We start from the raw sequence: 23,936 nt of genomic DNA, 5'->3' as shown, positions 1-23,936 counted from the left end.
ATAATTGTATTGCTTGTGTGTGCATAGGGAGATGGGGGTGGTGGGCAAATTTGTGTATATGGTAAAGTATGCCAAACAATTATTGTACACAGATTGGAGGTGTACACAGATTGGTCAAATCCATAAATCAGGTTTAATGTCAGGGTATTCCAACAGCTTCGACTATGCGGGCCTAAGCGGCCAAAACTGTAAAGTAGGTAGGACGTACATTATATATAATAATAACAATAATAATAGAACTGACTTATTTGTGAATGCAGCCTGCAAACAATGGCTAGTGGGACTGTGTTTGGACCACTGTTTGATTTCTTTTGTGTCACGTTTATTATGTTAATCGTTAATTACAGAGAGTATGTGTGTGTGTGATTTGGATTTTTAATGTAGCTTTAACGATTGTTCAGTCATATCGCAGACATACAGCATGATGTCCCACCCAGTCACATTATCCTGACAACAGACGGACCAGTCCTAACACTAGCCTCTTAATGCTGAGCGCCAAGCGAGGAAGCTGTTAGTACCCTTTTCTTAAGTCTTTGGTATGACTCGGCCGGGGATCGAACCCACGACCTCCCGCACCCAAGGCGGACGCTCTAACCTCTAGGCCACTGGAGCGGTTGAAAGAGAGAGAATATATATATATATATATATATATATATATATATATATATATATATATATATATATATATATATATATATATATATATATATATATATATATATGTGTGTGTGTGTGTGTGTGTGTGTGTGTGTGTGTTTGTGTGTGTGTTATATTTCATATTCTGTGGCATGGTCTTTTAATCTGTCATATATTTAAATATTTAGGTGTATGTGCTCTATCTAAATGTGTATTATATGTGTATATGTTGGTTGAATTATGAAATATTTTTGTCTTCTTGGCATCCGTCCGTCTACGAGAGACGATGGCATAGCTCCAAAGTACGCTTTTGCTTATCCTTCTTTTTAGCTCTCTTTTCAGCTTGCTTTATTCTTCTCTTTTCCTCTGCGTTTTGAACTCCCTGCCTGACAGCTAGACGCCAGCTGGAACGGTTGTTTGCACAGCTCTCCCAGTCGTTGACATTGATGTTTGCTGTCTTCATATCCTTCTTGCAAACATCTTTGTAGCGCAGATGTGGTCGTCCAGTTGGTCGTGCACCTTCTGCTAACTCCCCATATAACAGGTCCTTGGGAATGCGACCTGGGTCCATTCTCTTGACATGGCCGAGCCAGCGAAGGCTCCTCTCGCTGAGTATGGAGAACATGCTGTTCATGCTGGCGCGTTCTAGAACCTCTGTGTTGGGTACTTTGTCCTGCCACTGGATGTGCAGAATGCGCCGCAGACATCTCAGGTGGAAGCTGTTGAGTTTCCTCTCGTGTCCTGCATAGGTGGCCCATGTTTCGCTGCTGTAGAGAAGTGAGCTGAACACGCACGCTTGGTAGACACGCAGTTTGGTCTTCTCTGTGAGGTTGGGGTTGTTCCAGACCCTCTGGTTAAGTCTGGCCATCACTGCTGCTGCCTTGGCAATCCTGCCGCCCACCTCAGAATCAATGGAGAGTGAGCTGGAGATGTTAGACCCGAGGTATGTGAAGTTCTCGACAACTTCCAAATTGTACCATCGATGGAGACAGAGGGAGGGGAGTCTGTGTCCTGTGCCATGACATTCGTTTTCTTCAAACTGATGGTCAGTCCAAATTCCTTACATGCATGGGAGAGGCAGCATACCAGCTGCTGAAGTCCACCTTCCGTGTGTGATGTCAAGGCTGCATCGTCGGCAAAGAGCAATTCACGGATGAGTACCTCTATGACTTTAGTCTTAGCACGGAGACGGGCGATGTTGAACAGCTTGCCGTCAGCCCTGGTATGGATGTACACTCCCTCGATGCAGTCCTTGAATGCGTACTGGAGAAGCATGGAGAAGAAGATGGCAAAGAGCGTCGGTGCAAGGACACAGCCTTGTTTGACTCCGCTAATGACTGGGAATGCTTCAGATGTTGCGCCATTGAAGCACACTGTGCTGTGCATGTTCTCGTGGAATGACATAATGACAGCAAGCAGACGTGGGGGGCAGCCGATCTTCTGCAGGAGTCTGAAGAGTCCACTCCGACTAACCATATCAAACGCCTTCGTCAGGTCTATGAAGGCAATGTAGATGGGCATCCGCTGCTCGCGACACTTCTCCTGCAGCTGACGTAGTGAGAAGATCATGTCTACAGTTGACCTGCCGGCTCGAAATCCACACTGGGACTCTGGGTAGACGGGGGAGGCTAGGATCTGCAAGCGTGCCAAGGCAACACGGGCAAAGGCCTTTCCGACGATGCTGAGGAGGGAGATGCCCCGATAGTTGTTGCAGTCGCTACGGTCTCCTTTGTTTTTGTACAAAGTGACGATGTTGGCGTCACGCATGTCCTGTGGGATTTATCCCTGTTCCCAGCAAAGGCAGAGGAGTGTATGTAGGGGCTGGAGCAGTGCTGGTTTTCCGCTCTTGAGGACTTCAGGCGGAATGCCGTCGCTTCCAGGAGCCTTCCCACAGGCAAGGCAATCGATGGCTTTTCCGAGATCTTCCAGGGTGGGCTGTGTGTCTAGCTCCTCCATGACAGGCAGGTCTGGAATGGCGTCCAGGGCAGTTCCAGTGACATTGTTTTGGGTTGCATATAGCTCGAGATAGTGCTCAACCCATCGCTGCAGTTGTTTCCCCTGGTCTGTGATGACTTCGCCCGTCTTGGACTTGAGGGGGGCGGTCTTGTAGCTGGGGGGGGGGCCTGTCGCCTTTTTGATACCCTCATACATTCCTCTTGTATCCCCGGTGTCAGCAGCTGTCTGTATAATGTTGCAAAGGTTCAGCCAGTAGGTGTTGGCACAGCGGCGGGCGGTCTTCTGGGCGTTATTCCTTGCAATCCTTAGGGCTTGTAGTGTTCTGGGGCTAGGTGCAGCCTTGTATGCCAGTAGGGCTTTCCTCTTTGCCTCAGTCACGGGCTCCATCTCCTCCCAGTTTGCCTCATACCAGTCGACATTCTTTCGCTCCCTCTTCCCGTAAGCTGTGATGGCTGAATTGTACACAGAGTCACGGATATGGGACCACTTGGAATCAATGGAGTCATCAGGTGTCACATTGGTGAGGGCTTCCTTCAGTTTGCTGATGAACTGCTGTGTTTTCTCTGGGTTGCTTGCACAGCAGGTGTTGATACGTGGGTGACCCTTCTTCTTGGCGTGGTGCAGCTTCTTGGGTAATATTCGCACCTTGCTGGCCACGAGGGAATGGTCCGTGTCACAATCGGCACTGTGGTAACTGCGGGTAAGGAGGACACTGGCCAGTTCTGCACGCCTGGTGATGACGAGGTCTAGCTGGTGCCAGTGGCGTGAACGTGGGTGTCTCCACGACACCTGGTGGATCTCCTTGCATTTGAAGAAAGTGTTGGTCACACATAGGCTGTGGGAGCAGCACATCTCCAGCAGTCGCTGACCATTCTCGTTGATCTTGCCCCTTCCGTAAAAGCCGAGACAGGTGGACCAGGCCTCATGGTCAGCTCCCACTCTAGCATTGAAGTCTCCTAGTAAGTAAAGGCTTTCATTGTTGGGGATACTGGATATTGCCTGATCCAGAGCCTCATAAAACTTGTCTTTCTCCTCGTAGGTGGAGTAGAGGGTTGGGGCGTACACACTTAAGACTCCAACTCTTCGTTTTGCAACCTGGAACATCAGGACCATGTGTCCTGGATTGACCACTGACCTACAGCAGATCGACGATGCACGGAAGACTGCCGTCATTGACAGAGAACTCTCCCGACTGAACATCGACATTGCCTGCCTCCAGGAGACCCGACTGGCTGACAGCGGCACCATCAGGGAAGCCAATTACACATTCTTTTGGCAGGGGAAGCCCTTGGATGAACCTAGGCAGCATGGTGTAGGCTTTGCTGTCAAGAACACGCTAATCGCCTTCATTGAACCTCCGTCATCAGGTACTGAGAGAATCCTTGCCCTCCGGCTGTCAACATCCTTAGGCCCGGTCAACATCTTCAGTGTGTACGCCCCAACCCTCTAAAAAATATTTTTGTAGTGTCATAATATCAGTAAAATAGTTCTTCCAGAGATAGAGTTATACCTTTTACCTGAACAACAGAAAAAAAGTGGTTGTATTTTGTATCAGAGTGTTTCATATACGACTGTTTGGGTTGGATTTTGCATCACAGTGTTTCATCTACGACTGTTTGAGTTGTATCTTGTATCAGAGTGTTTCATTTACGACCATTTGAATTGTATTTTGAAGATGAATGTATTCAGTCTGTCATGAGCGTCCGGAGGAAGTTTGTTTGGGGGAGGGATCTGTGCATCCTATCGATCTGAAGCTGTTCCATTTGTTGGATGAATGTGTGTATACGGAGATTCAGGACTGGAGAGAGTGTTGCATGGATTGTACAAACTCATTTATGAAAGAAAAGCTCAAACATCAACACTTATTTCTGGTGACAAGGATGTACATGATACTGTTGTGTCGTGTTAAATTTGAACGAATTTTGACGCATTTTTACAAAGCCATTTTAAGTTATTCATTTTATGTTATGACATTGTTCATCCCATTGTCTATCTCTCTGGCTTTGAGCAATTTCTAGATTATTTTGTACACATTTCCTAATGTTACCTTTGCTAAAATTAAACGTAAATTTTGTGTGTCTATTGGGATGAACCTGTGCCGCACACCAACACTGCCTCACACTGACCTACTTTTAAATACTAAAAATAAGTGGTGACAGTTATTTCTTGGCTATAATTCCATTACCGCTTCAGATACTGTGAAACAAATTACACTACGAATGCACCCTTACAAGAAAAGATTTCACACGTTAAATCTGGGTTCCAGAATGTTTTGCCAGGATTTTGAACACTTCTTAAAATTGGTGAAAGCATTTTGCCTAATTGCTAGCAAACGTGTACATATATATATATATATATATATATATATATATATATATATATATATATATATATATATATATATATATATATATATATATATATAGAGAGAGAGAGAGAGAGAGAGAGAGAGAGAGAGAGAGAATAAGTTATGCCACACACCAAACGTTTGGTTGTTTTGACCTATGTATTATTGTTAATTCGCAACTCTTAAAGATGCTAATTTGTGTTATAAAAGTTGGGTATTATGTAAGCTGCTCACTAACTAGTTGATTTAAAACTCTAGTTCTCACCCGTGTACCCGGTGCAATTATCCCCATATACTTTCATAAAATTCAATTTGCAATAGCTGGACAAACTTTTTGAACAACGTAACCAATTGGCACAACTAATAAGTATAAACTGTTTATAATCCATTCTTGATACAATTTTCCTTCAGGTTTTACTGCATTTAGTACAAATTTAAATTTTAGAAATGGAGACAGTTTGAAAAATTATGACATAAATGTACCTAAAACAAACAAATTGCATTCAAACCAATCTGAATTGGATTTTACTCCATCATAAATTCAGTTTTGTGCAGCTTTGCATTGCAGGTTCCACCCTGTCTGTACATTTCTTATATGCTTTATAACTTAATATGTTTTGTTACAGTTAAATCAAGTAACTGTTCTCTTTTCCTAATCTCATGATGCTGATTCAGGAGTTCGAAAGAGCAAACAGTCGTAAGCTATCTCCGTTATATGTTTTGAAGTAATATGTAAACCGTTCCCTTAACTTTCGGCATGAATTGCATAATAAATAAATGTTTAGTATATAGTTACAGAAAAATTCACCATGAACTACGTCAATGACATAGAGTCACGAGTATTACTGAATATAATGTATCAGAATTTGTATAGTTATAGATTTACATTTTCAGGCGATGGAACGTTTGATGGTCGCAATGAACTGGACATACTTTGCTGCTATTTATGACGATGATGCTTATGGACGTGAGGGGGTGGGTAGTTTGGAAAAGCTGTCTAAGATCGAAGGAATTTGCTTGACGAAAAAGATTCCAGTCGACACCCTACTTAGTGATCAAGAGACAATATCAAGGCTTCAAGAAACGTTAATATCTCTGATGAATAAAACATCTCCTATTTTGGGATTTGTAGTGTTTGGTGGAACAAAACTTGCCTCGAACTTTCTTCATGCTGTGAATAAGTCTGTCAATGATTTACCAGCTATTCCATTCCTTATTCTCTCTGAGGCAGCGATGAATGTAGGTACCTTCTCAGTAGACTGGCCAACTGTTCTCGCTGGATCATTCGCACTCAGTCCACCGATAAGAAAAATAGAAAAGTTTGCCACATACTGGTCTTCCTTATTTATGAACCCGACTATGCTCATACATGATTCAAACCCCTGGCTCTTGGATGTATATGAACTATGGTCATCACGGAATTGCACACATGAAAATGGGACGACATGTGAAGAATTTCCACCAGAAGTACTGACTTCAGTTCTACCCTCCTCTTCTTTCCTACATTTTGCTGTTCAGGCTACAGTGGTACTTGCAGAGGCAATACAAGGAGTGCATAAAGATACTTGTAGAAATAATGGATACTGTCAATCATTTTTAAACATTTCACGAATTCAGCTAATCAATAAGTTGGCAGATATCAAGGTTGATTTAGCGGATTTTCCAAGTATCATAAAATCTTTGGAATCTCTCTCAGTATTCTTCAATGGTTCTGTAGACGCTCTTCCTCAGCAAGGATCGACCTCTTATGTGGTGTTCAACTGTCAGAAAAATATAGATGGCACTAGAGAAAATTGCTTCAAGGAGGTGACGAAAATTGATGTTTTATTCTGTTATAATTTAAAACTAATATTTGTTTAAGATATTAAAATGGATGTAACTTTGCCTGTTTACGCATTTTCTCTAACGGAACATTAAAATGTGTAGTACACTGCACATAATTATTGCCTATTTAACGAGAACAACGAAATTACACTGTCTCATATATTAGTTAATTTACCATTGCAAACACGAAGAATAATTTCAAACTTCTATTGGTTATATTATTATATAACGGAATATTCATCTAATCAATAGAAAATACCGATTACACGTCGTTGATACGGAGATCGTGTTATCAAAGTGACTGCAAATATGTGTGACTGCTTTGTTAGACCAGCATATGTATCGGCCATTTTCGAAATCAGTGCTCGTAGGTCTAGTTGATAATATATGAAATGTGCAGTAAAAATTGGCTTTTAAGTTTAGATATTCACGAAATCTCTACATATTCTCCATATTTGACTGATGGTTAGGTTGAGAGAGAGAGAGAGAGAGAGAGAGAGAGAGAGAGAGAGAGAGAAATAGAGAGAGAGAGATTTCCCTATTCCGTGGTCATTCATTTATGTACAAGTGATAGTAATTGTCATCTAAATATAGACGTAAAGAGCTCTTGACATGCTCGTCACTGTCTTCTCAATCTGTATCTGAAAGGTACATGAAATTGTTACTTATTACAGACAAATTAGCAGTTAAACGATATAACATTTGAGTACTCAGTGCTTCTTTGCATGTTCAAAATAAACCCTCTCGATGTCAAAGAGAGTAAAGAAAAAGAGTCTCCAGTAGTTCATTATGTATTTGGCCCATTAGACTGGTATTTGGCCCATTAGACTGGTATTTTCGTTGACTCAACTCGCCGTCACCAACATGTGGCAGTAATGTTGCCCTCATGGTGATAAACTATACGAAAGCTTTAGAAAGAGTCTAGATATACTGAATATAGTCTACGCCGGCCTTAGGCCAAAGCAAACGAGGCAAAGGCTTTGGGCCCCTCGCTACCTCGCAATGGAATTTTTATGACTGGGGCCTTGCGCTCAACGTTGGCTGCTAGGGCCCCGCATATCCTAGTGCCGGGCCTGATAATAGTGAATATAGTCAGGAATAACTAAGTCATACACATTGCAGCAGATAAACTCGTGTAAACCGATGAACTCGTATAAATCGAATGACAATGCATCTTCTTTGTCTATGGTATGAACTTCATAATTTGTCTGGCAATTGTTTTATATCGCTCAAGAAGAAATCAGCCCAATACATCTTAAGAAACGCGTATTTTGATACTGAAGTAATTGAAAATTGAGAAAATTTAATTCATTTTTTTCAATTACAGGTTGGTAACTACGACAGAGTCTCTAACAAACTTAACCTTTTGAATCGTGATATAAAGGATTACAAGTACCCCGGATACACAGAACTGTCCTGGAACGAAATCAGGAAAGGTCAATGCAGCAACGGATCAGTATGCACTAGCTGCATAATCGACAAACCAAATCATGCATTTATCATTCGAGGAGAGTTATACATTGTTGCCGTTGTCCCCGTCCATGTTCGTGGATCATCGCCGATGCAATGTGGTGATGTAAAAAGAGGAGGAATTGACATAGTAGAAACAATAAATTTTGCAATTCGACAGCCTAAAGATCTGTTTGAGGTTTCAGTAGGCGCCGTCATAATTGATAGCTGCATACATCCTCTGATAATAAAAGAGAGAATTCTAACTCTGTACAGATACGGAATACGAAATGACGATGGAAGCTATTCTCCAATTATGACGAGTGTCATTGGTTTTATTGCAGCATGGTCAAGTGATATAAGTATTTCAGTGGCAGAGATTTTGACGGAAACTAGACATGTTCAGATTGCTTATGGATCTACAGCTCCTGTTTTGAGTAACAGGACACTATATCCGTATTTCCTACGTTTGACAAATTCGGATACCCTGCAAATAAAAGTTATGCTTGACATTGTGAAAGATATAGGAGCAAATTACATACAAATTATTAACACAGATTCTGCATATGGCAACGGAGGAAAGAACGCTCTATTAGAGTCAGTTAAACAAATTAGAATTTGTGTTGCCCAGGTCATTACTATTCCATCCTTTCCCAACTTTGAGCAAAGTGTTATCGTTCAGATAATAAGAAATTTTTCATCAGCAAAAGTTGTTATACTCTTCCTCAGTACTTCAGATCACGAATGGTTGGTGCCATCGTTAGATGAACATTTGGAACCGCGCGAATTCATATTTATAGCGTCAGAAGAATGGGGAACTCGACCAATACTTAAAGACGTTAAGAATTTGATAGGAACTATAACTCTGTCAACAGACCTGCCCGTGAACCAGAAATTCAAGGAGCACATGTTGAACTTGAGGACAACTGGCCAAGATGCTAATCCGTGGTTGCAAACGTTCATGGAAAAGGAACTGAAGTGCCATTCTCAGTGGAGTTTCAACAAAACAACTTCGAAATCATGCAGGTATCAGTCGACAAGCAGAATAGTGTCTAATATAATAATTATGCTTTAAATGGTAAATTCTGGCGAAGGAGTGGACATTCGTTGAAACTAACCGTGCAAGTTTTGGTAGAAGAAACAAAGCTTTTCCTAATTCACGAGTATTAAATGTAACCTAAATATGTCTTGTTTTTATTAATTTTTTTAAAGAAACCTTGCCCAATTCACGAAAATAAAAAATCTTATTTCGAAAGTCTTTTGAGTTTTTAAAATGGACTAATCTTTAAACGGCGAATTTTGTTTCGTAAGTGTCCTTTCATTTTTCTAATGAAAAAGTAGAATGAGGTGAAGACAACGAGGCAATGCAAAATTCTGAAGTAAAACATTTTCTAATGTCAATTGCACATCTTGTTGTTCTAATAACTTAAACAAGGTACTATATGCGGCTTAAATGATACCTGTTATAGAGCATAGTAAACATAGACTCTAGTTCAAACCACCCACTTTGAACGAAAGACCCAATTTATTTTAAAGGTTACATTTGGTAACATTTGTTGTGTTTTTCTTAATGTCCTTTTTAAGCTGCCGTTCAGAAACATTTATTTTCGGCTTCCTTACCTTGCTATCCCCTCCACCTACACCCCGAAACAGTATACTCAAGGTGTTGCTGGTTTAACATTAGTACTAGGAGTAGTAGACGTAGTGGTAATAACAATTGGTGTGGCGTTGGATATAGTAGTAACACTGTTGAATCTATTTATATCAAATTTAGACATTAACCATGGAGCCATTGTAGTTTTCGCATACATTTCAGGATTGACGAAGGCCTGAAAAACGATTACAAGATCGATGCTTGGGTACCAATGGTGGAGAACGCAGTTTACGCTCTTTTGAACGGTGCGTCACGGACATTAAAGAAACAATGTGGCCAAACTAGCTCCATCTGTGACAATTACCGTGCATATATTATGGAACTTGTTGAGGAAATCAAACAAGTACAATTAGATATTCGCGTCACTGGGAATAAAGAAGATGTATTCGATCGAAACGGTGATGGAAAACTTAAATACATTATTTATATGGTGGAAAAGCATGCTGGTGAAGTGAATTATAGAAAGGTAAGTTTATGATCTAAAAACCGGTGTGCATGCACTATTATTCAGTCGTACTCTGCTTTATAAATTCGAATATAATATTTTGCACTAAATTGAAGAAATCAATAACATCATTAACCTTTATTCTTTGAATGATAGTATTTGATAAAGAATATCCAAAAGCAGCTATCATCTCGGGTATAACAATGTTGGTGTTCCAATTTACGCAGCAACAAGAACAAGACCTGGAATGGGAACAATGTAAAACATTAAAAAAATTCAGTTCAGTATAGAAACACTTAAAGCTCATAATGGCATATGTTACACTAAATTTCAGTTAGCAAAGCAGTGATTGAGATATCGAGTTTTGTGATAGATTGAATGGTGGCAAGAATAAATAATAATGGAATATTTAGTAACATGAATGATATTCCATGCTAAAATTACACACACACACACACACACACACATGTATAATAGGGAGATATTGTCTGTTATGGAATAACAAGAATGAAATAAGCGTGCAAAAGAAAGGCTTCACATCATTATGATGATTACCACTGCTTTCCTTTATATATAATTATATATAATTAATTATATGTAATTATCTATAATTATTCTGTTCGGAATTTATACATCATGTACATCTGATGATGTTGTAAAGCCATAATCTTTGACAGCATTGAAAAAAATATAATGATACATAAAATATATGTCAAAATTGTCCGTAACTCATGTAATAGATTTATTAGTAAAGCGAGATGAGACAACGTGTTTCGTAAACACTGTTAAATTAAACATTTTAGAAGTTTTTAATTAAACAAATTGCATGATGGGATACATGTGACGTTCATTTTAATAGAAGATTCTATGTATAACGTAACTACATGCGATGTGTCCCTCTGAAACACATTTTTCATGTCTATTTAGCTAGGAGAATCACTTCCATTCTCTTGGGATAAATATATATGGGAAAACTCAGTGAATTTCACAGGCGAGTCAGATCTCAAGTGTGGACATAAATCTGTGTGCCCAGCATGCTTTCCGGAACAATCGTAAGTACATTTAAAAGGCAAAAAAGGCGAACTGTTTATGGCAACAGTTACCGAGACAAAAAGAGACAGCAAATAGTAACATTACTCCTAAGAAAAATAATGAAAAAATTAAATTATAAAAGGCTTTTCTCGGAGGAAAGCACCGATAAAGTACGTATATCAAAATAGCAGATAGTATATAATGAACTTTGTTGACGACTATTACAAAGAAGTTTCAGTTTGGGTTAAAATTTATTTAATTCACTTAATTAGGTTTCACATTTTAAAGACAGCTTGATGAAAGTCAAATTCAAATAATGTAAACATCGTTCCAAATGCCCTGAAACTTACTGTCAAAGACTTATTTTTCATGCTTTTAAAGGTTAAAGCAATGGTAACGTTAATTGCTGCACAATGTACAAAATTCACACACTATATTCCTTCAAATAGGAAAATGGCATCAATATATATACAGTCTTTCTTACTGTTATTTGCCCTTATGCCTTGATACATTTAGGTATTTTCGGGTATACCTTTCCATCGCTTTGATTTTGTCTATTTTAGCCAAGTGCAAAATACAACCAATGAATGAAACAACTTATACTGGGTTAATGTTAATAGGCTGTTAACTGATTCAAAAACCATCTTAAATGCAATAGTTATTTTTGTCGTGAATGAATACATATTGTCTACGATAAACAACAATTTCACCAGAAAAAATAATTTAGTTAATTGTTCAAACATAATGGTTGAGCAAGGCATCTACCTCATGAACGAATAAACGATGAATTACTGTAAAAATCACTATTTTTCGTGTGATAGCAATTTTCTTGGATTTCGTGTTTTCTACAAGAAAAGAAGAGAAAGACCCAATGAACAATAATCGCTTTTTGGTAATATTGGGCCACCTTATCCAAACCACGAATTTAAGGAATGTCACTCTGTGCATTACTATGTTTGCCACAAATGGGCTTTTTGACTTTCAAATGTTATTGATAATAGGTAGAAATCCTGAATATCACCATGAAATACTAACTGAAATAAAGCAATGTGATCATTAATATAGATGTCGGCGTCTGTGGCAAACATGACCCTGACATTGATATCATGTATACACATTCATGCTTGGGCGAGGGAAACATTATTATCGGCAGTTATTGGCAAAATTAGACAACTTACGACATACATAAAGCACCCTTTAGACAGATAAAAGTGCGAATTAGATTCTTCAGTGAATCAAAACTATATGTATTTTACAAACGTTTTATATTCTTTTTCTGGTAATAGCTGATCTTAACTCATGCTTCTCGACATGTATAAAACTGGTTGCATTTCTATTGAATTCTGTGATTAAAAAAATTATGCAAAATATTTTATGTTGCAGGTCTGAACCCCAGACTTCATCGTATATAGAATTTCTGTATTCCACCATAGCTCTGATAATTCTCTGCATTGTGTCAGTGGCAGTGGTGTTCTTTCTCGTTATTAAGCACAGACGTAAAGGTAGGATCAAAGTTTCTAGGAGGTGTGTGTATGTGTTAATTTAAGTGAAAGTTTGATTACTATACGTGAATGACATCATTAAACGTGTCGCAGTATTTCTTTTACTCAACATGTATTTATTTTCGTAATAATCAACCAATATATTTTTCTACACATGCCTTTACACTTAATAGCACAACCGATGGAAATATTACCTTAGCGTTTCAAGGATTCACGATGCAATATATGAATACAGTTATGCACTCCAACCGATTTCATCATTCACATTGTTTGGGCATTTCTGATCATCGACGTTCTCCAGGGTTGCGCCGACTGAGTTGATAAAAGTAAGTCCGGAACAGATTAGCTTTTCCAAGTTCTGTGCTACAATGCCACGGCATCCTGTTTCCCACCGGTAGACTTCCGGTCTTATAGCCATTGTACTGCAACTCATGCATAAGTGACTGACACTTGGCCAGTACTCTCTCATGGGACGTCTCCAGTGTAGCTTCCCAGAGAACTGTCAGCTTCAGTAAAATCACCTGTTTCTCAAAATAGACTTTCAAGCATGCCCTGTGCATCTTTAAATCCCACAGTTTGTCATTTTTGGTTAGATATTTTATATTTATCATTAATAACTCGGGAGTTGTTTTAGAAACGGAACTATGTTCATATGGTCCAGAATTTTCTTCTAGTTCAATGTAATCTGAACATAATAAAGACCTAATGTTTGTGGTGTGCTTTATTTTGAAAATGAAGCAAACACACTAATCAGTAACTCATAGGGGAAGTAAAAATATGGAAGCTATTACACTTACAAACATTGGAATGTGCCATATGGAAGCAATTATTGTGAGTAGTGATTGACTTAAAGGGAGGTCTAAAGAAAATAAAACGCACTACACAATTGTTGAACCTTGTTCTGATCAATATCAAGTGCAATACAATTATTTTCTAAATACAGGACTAAATTCTAGATATCAAGACACAGACAATATCATGGAAAAGTAACTTTTATTTCTCTTTATAAGTGTTTCATAAATGTATTGCATTTATTCCACTGGGCTATGTTTTTTCACATTCTTTATCCTAGTTGAGATGCTAAGGCATAAATAAATGTATTAAGCGATTCAAACAACACACACGATGAAACATATCTTATTCAAACACCATTGCAATTTCTAACGCAAAACGTGCCTGGAAATTCCGAAGATAATTGAAACTATGAAAGCGGTTTCTCCAAAAGATGCGGTGTCAGTAGGCGAAGTGGAATGTAAACCTTCGAGTAGCAAGTTTTCGTTTTCAAAAGTAAACAGCCATGACCAATAAATTCACTTACGAATTTTGGCAAACAAATGTTCAAGTTAAGCTTTCTGTCAGTACAAAGTGTGTTATTTACAGCATTGCAATAACTGTTTATTGTTTGTTCAGTTGAAATATTATGTTTTAAATAATAAAATGCTAATTTTATCGAGTTTATACATTGTATAATTATGCAATTAAACATTATCCAATTTTGTTTGTTCATATTTCATTATGTTGATATAAAGCGTTTCTTTGGCGATGTAACACATGAGGTTTGATGGTATAAAAGTTATTGGTAACACATCAGTTTGCTCTGGGCAGTATATAATCCAAGGTGTCGTTTGAGAGTCGTTAATTGTTTAGGATAATGTTTACAGCAAACAGTCCATTCAGAATAGCACCTATATATTTGTTTCACACGAGTTTATACGTCTTTAAAGTAAGAAAACTTTATAAAATAAATTGACAACGTCCAGTACTGAAGCACATTGTGTACGGTTTGATGTTTTATTCATGCCCATCTACGGATGGCTACACAAACAATAGCTACGCTTATTTTAAAAACATGGTGACGTGTATAAGGCAATTTGGTTTGAGAATATAAAATTATAACAACCGAACTGGTTGCTTACGATCTGCTGCTGAAGATAAATCCGTATTCAGGTATGGTGATGACTCGTAAGTCTGCCGTTGTTCTGTGTGAGGCTGTATAACTAAGTCCTGCTGAGCAAAGCGCAGGGTTTACCATACAGTAATTATGTATTCCTTGAACTGATACAGACATGTGAGAGAGTTTGCTTCAAGCTGATAACTAATATGTTTTACCAAACATATTACTACCTCGTGTCCAGTGACCGACAACAAAATAAACCCCCAAAGCGGTCCAAAGCTGTTTTTTTGCGCCATGGAACAACATGTTAAGGTCAGCACAATGCATCAAATGGTGGCAGCATAATGGGATAGACCTTATGCTTTTCTCTTTCGCAAGTGTGCTGTTATTGCAAAAAGTTGTATTTTCTCTGTTCTTTCGTTTCCTCTGTTTCTGTCGTTTCGACTGAAACAACCACACAGCTTACATTCACATGGATTTTACAGCAAGACATTTCATTATCTCCTTTAGATAAGTGCAATATTACATTTTAATTAGGAGAGTGCGGCATGTTTCGCTGACATGCGTGTACTCATCTCTAAGCGCTCGCAGTGGCAAACTTACAAGACGGCAGTGTGGTGAAATAAAATGTACGTTCTTTAATATCTTTGGATACAGAAATAATACGGCCATCACCAACAAGCTCGCCAAGAGTTATAAGCAGGGTATCATTCGTAGGGTTTGTGATTATGTACCTGTGTCAGTATTTCTGACCGATCATTGTAATAATATAAATCATATTTGTTTTGTTTTTTGAACCGAGTGATAAGAGGCTGTTTTACACCCCGAAAGAAAGGTTACTGTTGATGGGGTTTCTATCAAAGGCCTTTCTCCAAATACCATATTGCCATTGTAGTGGCAATTGCGACACCGTCTCGTTTGTGCTCACTACTTTTTGGGTTTATTTCTACAGCAGTTGGTGCAGATACTCTTTCACCAAGTGTTTGTATTTCCTGTCGCTTTTAAACGTTCCTGTGAAAACTGCTCCATTACACCGTTATCTTCCTCTGCCATTATATGCCGTTAAGACCAAGTTTATACAGATCATTTAATCTATTAACGACAACACTGCGGCTTAACTTGTTGGAGCTGTCAATGCCCTTATCAATTCATTTAAAAGCGCGACGCGTCTATTTCAGTCGTATGTCAAAGCAGGTTATTTGTGCTGCTCAACTGTCGGCTGCTAAATGATCATATGTCAATATTCCAGTCAGGCGGTTCTGATCGCCTCCCCTTTGAGATGACGTTTAAGGACTAAGGCAGGGTGAGCAAAAACTCTAGCCAAGGCGGTGAAGAAAATTTAATTCTGTATTGGCGAGTTCTATGCCATCGCACGATGATAGTAAATAGGAACTATAGCGCATGGAATACATCAACGCTGCCGCTAAAAGCACAAAAGTAATAATATTGTTCTTCAAGAAACCAACACAAAGTGAAGATTTTAACAGCGACACAGATTGCCTCTATAACCCCTTCAGCAGCAGAGTGTCCGTGATAATCGAAGGCAGCAAAGTCCAAATATCTGCAAACGGGTGCAAGCGATACCAGCAATGGGAAGAGACCATGAAAATAATGTCGACGAAGTCCATACAGGATGCCACAGTTCGATGTTGGTGCCTATTTCTAAAACAGGTCGCACTGGCCTTCGATATGAGGGCATCGGAAGACCAAACGGTCTGGATCAAGCATAACCAAGGTGATACAATGGGATTAAGCTGCAAATTGAAAAGACTACCCAGGTGGCTCATACGTCAAACATGCCTTTATTATAATTGACGCGCAGTTCGACATAGAAAATAGTCATTTGTCTCAGCAATCCACAAGCCTGCAGCATTTGCCGTCGTCGGGATGATTGTAAATCTTTGAAAACATGACTCTACACTGCATCATGATCTTTGGCTTCCGCGGTTGTGGCAAAATTGCTTTTTTCCTATCAATTTCTGGAAAGAGAATTGAATGGACATTTCAAGTCTGAGGACATAATCTGCTATAGTATTAGCCCTTATGAAGTCCACAACCGTCCCTTGTCACGTGGCAAAAAGACTATCAAGTATTTGTTTATATAAGCCCCCCTAGTGCCTCCTTTTCACCCTGGCAAAGTGGATTGAGGGCACCACCACGTGCTTTCTGCTGAATGATTGCTCCTATCATTCAGACGCTCAGTATAAGGAAAACGCTCTCACAAATCTCACCTATATTAATCGTCAGCGTTTGGGTTATTACCCAGAAGAACAATGTCAGTAATCTTTTTTTTTACAAGATTCTAAAACTTATCGAAAATTAATTATCATAAAATGTTTAGCGATTTATTCCTCCTAAATACTATTAAAAAGTGCGCTAATATGGTTGCAACCGGTATATGTAGCGAAGAAGACGACACAAACTAATTTAATTACTTGGAGGTAGCGCGTACGACAATGATAGCAAAACTATTTTATTACAGTGTGAAATATTTATTTATTGTCTCCCAATCACTTAAATGAGTATCTGTTTGGACATCTTCGTGTTGACAAAACATTTCAAGATGTTATTAAAACCGAACTCGAATACTGGCTAGTTTCTGACGGTAGCCTGAATGGCGAACTAGGCCATGAACCAAAAGCTCGCCAACTTCTACACACCATCACATGAACTGTAAAATTTTGAGCTGGTGGTTTATGTGGCTCACAGGTTAGCCATGCTCATGAATTTAGTGGTGATCATTTTGTTTTGGCACTTGATGTAGAGGTGGAGATCTGGCACACGCCGTGAAACGTGAATAGATTCCTGACCTTTTGAATCGCCAAGAGCGAAAAGCCAACTTTCTTAGCGCGATTTGGCCTGTATATTCATCCACGATCTGGCAGATTGTTGCTCGCGTTGCAGGCGTACATTTGTGCAATCGAGGAACTGCAGATTGTGCTAGAAGATATTTACCCCAGGTGTTCTTAATTATCATGTAGCTCGACGAAGCCGAATAGCTTGTTAAGGTAATGAATATATGACCGTATTATGATGCGGCTTTGAAAATACACCAGTTCGTGTCCGGCAAAGATAGAATAGCTTTGTTGATGCGTTAGACCTTTATATTAAGACATTTGGTAACGACGTCATTGTGTACAGAAACACTTTTCTTTTTGAAGATACGCAAGGTAGAACTTGTGTCATAAGTGGTCTTACACTTCCGGCAGAGAAATGCGTTTAACCTTGCGAAACTCCATGTTTAAGAAAGATGTACGTCTTGGGGAACAGGCCAATGAACTCTGTAATTCAACAGCATGCTACAATACTAACCAGGTCTTTGTACTCATAGAAACCTTTACTTCTCAGTTTCAGCCAGAATACTTATGTTTGCTTGCGTGTATTGTTATACCCGTATCTCTATATTTCTTTCAAAAGAAAGTCCACCAAGAACTCTTCTGTTACTCCTGTTTGGTGGTCTTCGGCTTGAGGTATTGGCAGTCTAGTGGTTCCCTAACATTTGTGGTGGCCAGGTGGATGGGTTTACTTGACGTTGAGTATTAGAAGTGCTCTTCTTTATCGAATTCCAAATAGGTGTAACTGAATATCTGATCGTAAATCGTTGAAATTATAGTTCACATATACATGTCGAGGAACTTGCATGGCAATCATGCTTGCAGGCACAATACATCCGAATTAGTTGCATGGACCTTCATTTATCTGCCATTAACATAATTCCCCATTACACATTTTATTGGTTATGTGATTTCATAAATACCTATCCCTGCATTTGGTACGAAACTATACCATTTATAAAGAATTTGAACTTTCGCACATTGCCTTTTTTAAAAAGCTTGTGCGTTTCCTAAAATAATATTTAGGTTGTATTAATGACAGATTAGAAGGTGAATTTTAAATAATTGCAACCGGTCATGAAATGTGAATTGAAATCATATTCTTTCCGTTTATATTAATAGGTGTAGTTGGCAACAGAAGCTACGCAAACACATATATCAACCCCATGAGTGAGGGTACCGACAGCAGTGGCTATTCTGAAGAGATGTCTTGCACTAATCCAACAAGATTCGCGACTGGACAGGGATATATGCAAGAAAACAACGTCTACGATGAAATTGATTTCAGTCAGATAGAAATGCAAGAAATGTGATAAGAATCATATCGGAAGCTAAGCCTTGGCAATTGTTAATTATATTTTGATGACCTTTTGTCATTTACTCAAATGATATATAGTTTAAAATAAACTATAAGGATTCTAAATCGTTAAGCGATTTTACTGTGCACTGCATCTTCGTTTTCCAATCGAAGGATACAATATTCAGAAAAGCTTCATTACGTATTTAATATTATCGTCTAGAAGAATATGTGTTTTGGAAAATAAGTATACGCACGAAACTAAGCAACTTGTATATATTCCTTTTTCTGTGTTCTTCAGTCCCCCGTCTAATAAGAAAATCTTTGTACAAAATAATGCTGGAAAATACGATGGTACAATTAATGGGACATAGACAACTATTTCAATTAATGTGACTCGTAATGCAAATATTATTGTCAAATTGCTATGGCTGTGTGGTTGGCTGTGTGGTAAAAGCTTCAAAAACCTGTTTACAGTATATGCGTTTTCTACCCTGGAGGAAAAGTTTAAAATGATGACTGCGTTGCTTGTTTCATTCGAATAATTCCGTTGTAGGTGCCCACTGTCAACATCCGGCCCGGTGTCATATTCCCGTTAAGGTCTAGCAGTCATTCAATAAAAATGATTTTAGCTGCCAACGCTCCAATGTGTACAATTATTCTGAAAAAAATATGTTTATAGTTTGAGATAGTTACTAATACTTGTAGACAATCAGTTACCTACATTCTTTCAAATACCATATTTACCATACTACCAATCATAAATAATTAGTTATATGTGACCGAAAATAAAAATATTCTTTCATTTTAATTATATCTAATTAGCTTCATTTCTCTTGAAACCCTAATGCAAATGCACGTTTTGACTCGAGATCATCATTTTCAACATCCAGGAATTTGTTTCAGTTTAGAAGCTGAAAAGATAGAATGATAGAACGTTTCCATTAAGGAATTGAATATTCGGCACGAAACTTCATTATACGTACAAAAATAGATAGTATTGTTACTATGAAGATATGAAGCTAAGCAATATTACAAGGCACACTAACTCTAACAAAGGGAGATAAATATGGTTATATCGCTTTCTTTTTCCTATAATATATTTTAAAAATGATTTAGTCGTTCGAAACATTATTCAAGGTTATCAAAGTCATTAAATGCACTTAATCGGTACTATTGGTGTTTTTTTCTTCAGAGGAGCGTGCTTGGTGAATTTCTTATATGAAAAACGTGCATGAAGAGATTGCCGTAGAAAAAGGCCGTAGATCTTAGAATCCACCTCTCCTTATTCACAGACTTCAGTTCCTTTGGATGTTAATGAAATCTAAAGTTAGAAATTTTATAAACTGTCAGTGGAAGAATTTTCCTAGGCTAGTTGCATCATTAAACCCGTGTAGAGATGCAGATAAACGCTTGCAAAATCGCATAAATTATGGAAAATCAGAACACAATGTGTTATAAATTAATTACCAAATTACAGAAGGATGGTACCAAGCTTGACACATAGTGATCATGTAACTTCGTTTAGTTGTTCGTTCTTGTCCAGATAAACATATTTTGTCCAACCACGGTATAAAAACTGTAGATTTTGTTCCCTAATATTTGATAAATTAATTTATCTAGTTCGTTAATCACACATGTATATGATTAAATATACGGCAGATATACTGCTAGTAACACGCACTAGTGAGGAGATGTAATTCACATCATCACATTCACATCTGACCACTCCGGTGGCCTAGTGGTTAGAGCGTTCGCCTCGGATGCGGAAGGGTCGTGGGTTCGATCCCCGGCCGAGTCATACCAAAGACTTATAAAATTGGTAGTAATAGTTGCCTCGCTTGGCTTTTAATCAGCATTACGAGGTTAGTGTTAGGACTGGTCGGCCTGGTGTCAGGATAATGTGACTGGGTGGAACATCATGCTACATGTCTGTTGCATGATTGACCCAGTGCTAGACATCACTATAAACTGCCACACTGCAGACATCGTAGCGATATGAAAGAAACATTGTTAAAGCTACGTTAAAATTCCAAATCACACACACACACACGCGCGCGCGCGCGGGCTCGCACACACACACACACACACACACACACACACACATTGACATCATCTTGTTATGCAGTTATATGACACCTGCTAAAATATCCAGACCGATTAACAATATATAATTGCAATGCCAGTAGCTGGTACAGGAAAGTAACATTTCCATTGGTCAGAATGTTACCACGTGATCAAAACGAATTGCGTTCATTTCTGTATGAACTGTAAGGAGAACTACTTTTCCACTTCTATAAATAGAGTCACGTGTACAGCATAAGATAAACACCGCCAGTTAAGGCAGACATGAAGTAAGCATTAAAGAAATACAACATTCTAACAAACAAACAAAAAATAATTGAAAACATTTGGATTCCATTGGTTGAAGGACTGGTATTATGATAACCTTACTGCGATCAAGCTGGACATCCCAAGTGCTATAAATAGCTACGTAACAGAAAAACCACAACCATGTATTACTACGCTCAATTAAGATTTCTGTTTTTTAATGATGCAAACAAAATAACATAACAAGTAATTAAAATTTCAATTATAAGAGTTTAACGTTGTTTTTTCTGAGTTCAACGTGGTATAAACTGTCAGTTGCCGACTCACACAGCTTACATAACACCCTTCGGGCGTTATTTGCCGTGTGAGTCGGCAACTGACAGTTTATACCACGATGAACTCAGAAAAAACAACATTAAATTCTTACGTACTGTAAGTAACTGGCCGATTGAACGCGCGAGAAAGGAGTGGTGATTGCTGTATCCAGGCCTGTTTCCACTTATTATGTTTGTTGTTTAAAGGCAAATAAAACTAAAGTAATTCACAAAGACCGTGACGCTACTATTTGTGTTTCAAATTACTTACGGTTTTGGTAAGATCGGCAAAATAAGCGTTCATCATATGCATAATCAGTCCAACTGACAATTTTCAGAACGATGAAAATTCTTCACTGAGCTTCTCCTTTTAAGAAAAATGTTCTTGTAAATGTTGACAAGTCAAATCTAGTTCGTCGAGATGTCCAGGTTTAAATCCGGTAGTACCTGACAGCTGTACAATGAAAACGATTGAGGTTCAAGGCTACTACTGAGTAAAATTTACCCATACGTCGGCGTCATCAGAAAAAATTCATTAATTATTCCCATTATTATTTTCAGTCAATCAGCGACATTCATTTTTTTTAATTACGCTATTTAATATATACTTAGTCTGGTTTGTAGCTCATACAAATAAATAGCTGCATGTGACCTCAATACAGTTCACGTCAAGGATATAAGGTATAACGGTACCAATTGCGCAAGTCCAGGTGGGCGGAGCTTAAGGTGTATGGAACATTGTATTCAGAATTAAAGAACAAAACTAGCTGTGATTGGTGCATTATGTAAGACTTGTACTTTCTGTTTGGCTTAAAAAAAAGTTGAGCCTCTTGGCAACATGTGAGTTTGTGTTAATTTCTATCTAGATCATATTTTGTATTTTTTATGATTTTTTTAAAATATGGTACACATGACTGAAAATGTGCTTGTTGTGACTAGATAACTCTTACCCCTGTCTAGTTCCAGTAGAGTTATCTCTCTTAAATGCAATGGAGTACCTGGTTATGTCATTGTCAAATTGACAATCTAGCATTGTTCTATATGACAGCGTGTGACATGCATGCCCAAGTAGGACAGAAAGTATATTTATTTCACAAAACATTAGCATTGAGGTATATGGAAAAACAATTGGTACCGTGATACCTAAAGGAAAGAATAGCCTCACAGTGTTTCCATAGAAACGCATACATGTGGGCGGCATTTATGAACTACACTAGTTTGATGTAGGAAAACAAATGTATGCTGAACACTTTTGGTCAAATATTGAAAGTTCTTTAAGAATAAAATGTATGAAATCTTTAGAAAATAGCACAAGATGGCTTTGGATGGGGACTTTTGATAACTATAGCTATGATAGATATAGACTTGTGTTACCTGATGCCTTTATGTATGTGCTGTTACCTCCTAGATTGGAATGCATGCAACAAAATAAGTTATGTAAACATAATATAGTTGATTTTGGCCAAATATTGGCTATTGTACCTGCAAAAGATGAAAAATCATGTGTACAAAAACAACTATCTTGTTCTTGTAAGGCATGCCATAAACCAGGATAGAGAACATTCTAAGTACACTTGTAGATAGATCACTTGTACCATGTGGGATGTTCTGGCATGAGTAATTTTTAGGTAATTTATTAAGGATTTGGTATTCCTTCCCATTTTGATTTGAATTGTCCTGCTCTAATTGTCCCTTTTTTTTTTACACTCTCCTGCTTTGAAATTGTTCATGTAGTTAGTTCAATTCTCTTGCATTCCCTTTTGTTGAAGTAGCAGTGAATACCAACAAACAAGAACAGTTTCCTTAAGTCAGCATTTCCCATTGGCACTTGTATAAGCCCAATTATAATCTACTACTGACTTTCAATTAATCCTATTTCTTTCTGTCAAGCTGCTCTTGTGGAATTTCCATGTTTGGTCCAACATTACAGAATGATAACCATTTTAGTCACACAGTGCGTATTCATTCCATTCAAATCCACACTGTTCTTGAAACTTTGCATCCCATCGCAAGAATCCAAATTGGCATGAGATGATATCTGCATGGTTATGGAAGGCTGCACTCTACATGCCGGCATTGTAGAAAATATGAACTATGTGATATGAAAGAGCTGCGTCATCTTAGAAATTAAAATTACATGACTCTTGAGGTCTCCACTAAACATAGGAGTCTAAATGTTAGGTTCTCACTTTGTCAGTAATGTATTTTGAGATAATTTAATTGCAATGAAGTTAATACAGGTTGTTGATGAACTCATCTATATTACATGGATAATGTATTCAAGGTTACCACACCTTATGTATATCATTCAGTTATCTCCCTTACACCAGTCATAACATTTCAAGGAAATAAAATCTCACATTTTCAGTGACTGATTATGAAAATAAAGAGAAGATTTGTGAAGTATTATATTAGCCCTCA

General features: G+C 38.2%; 1 protein-coding gene across 2 annotated transcripts in view; it reads left to right on the top strand.

The window, feature by feature from the left end:
• Positions 1-19,735, top strand: part of LOC149795195 (uncharacterized) — a 37,689-nt gene extending 17,954 nt beyond the window's left edge. The window contains exons 4-9 of one of the 2 annotated variants that reach the window (XM_089964933.1): positions 5,834-6,745; positions 8,091-9,238; positions 10,029-10,332; positions 11,239-11,363; positions 12,727-12,845; positions 18,696-19,735. In XM_089964933.1, coding sequence (XP_089821059.1) covers positions 5,834-6,745; positions 8,091-9,238; positions 10,029-10,332; positions 11,239-11,363; positions 12,727-12,845; positions 18,696-18,886 — 2,799 coding nt within the window. In that variant the 3' untranslated portion in view covers positions 18,887-19,735. The remainder of the gene's footprint in view (positions 1-5,833; positions 6,746-8,090; positions 9,239-10,028; positions 10,333-11,238; positions 11,364-12,726; positions 12,846-18,695) is intronic. The other variant, XM_089964932.1, reaches the window with a different exon arrangement.
• Positions 19,736-23,936: the final 4,201 nt, after the last annotated feature.

The sequence above is a fragment of the Sinohyriopsis cumingii genome, chromosome 7 (genome assembly GCF_028554795.1).
Source record: "Sinohyriopsis cumingii isolate HCF-2022 chromosome 7, ASM2855479v2, whole genome shotgun sequence".
NCBI lineage: Eukaryota > Metazoa > Mollusca > Bivalvia > Unionida > Unionidae > Sinohyriopsis > Sinohyriopsis cumingii.
This window is presented reverse-complemented; position numbering and strand designations above follow the sequence as displayed.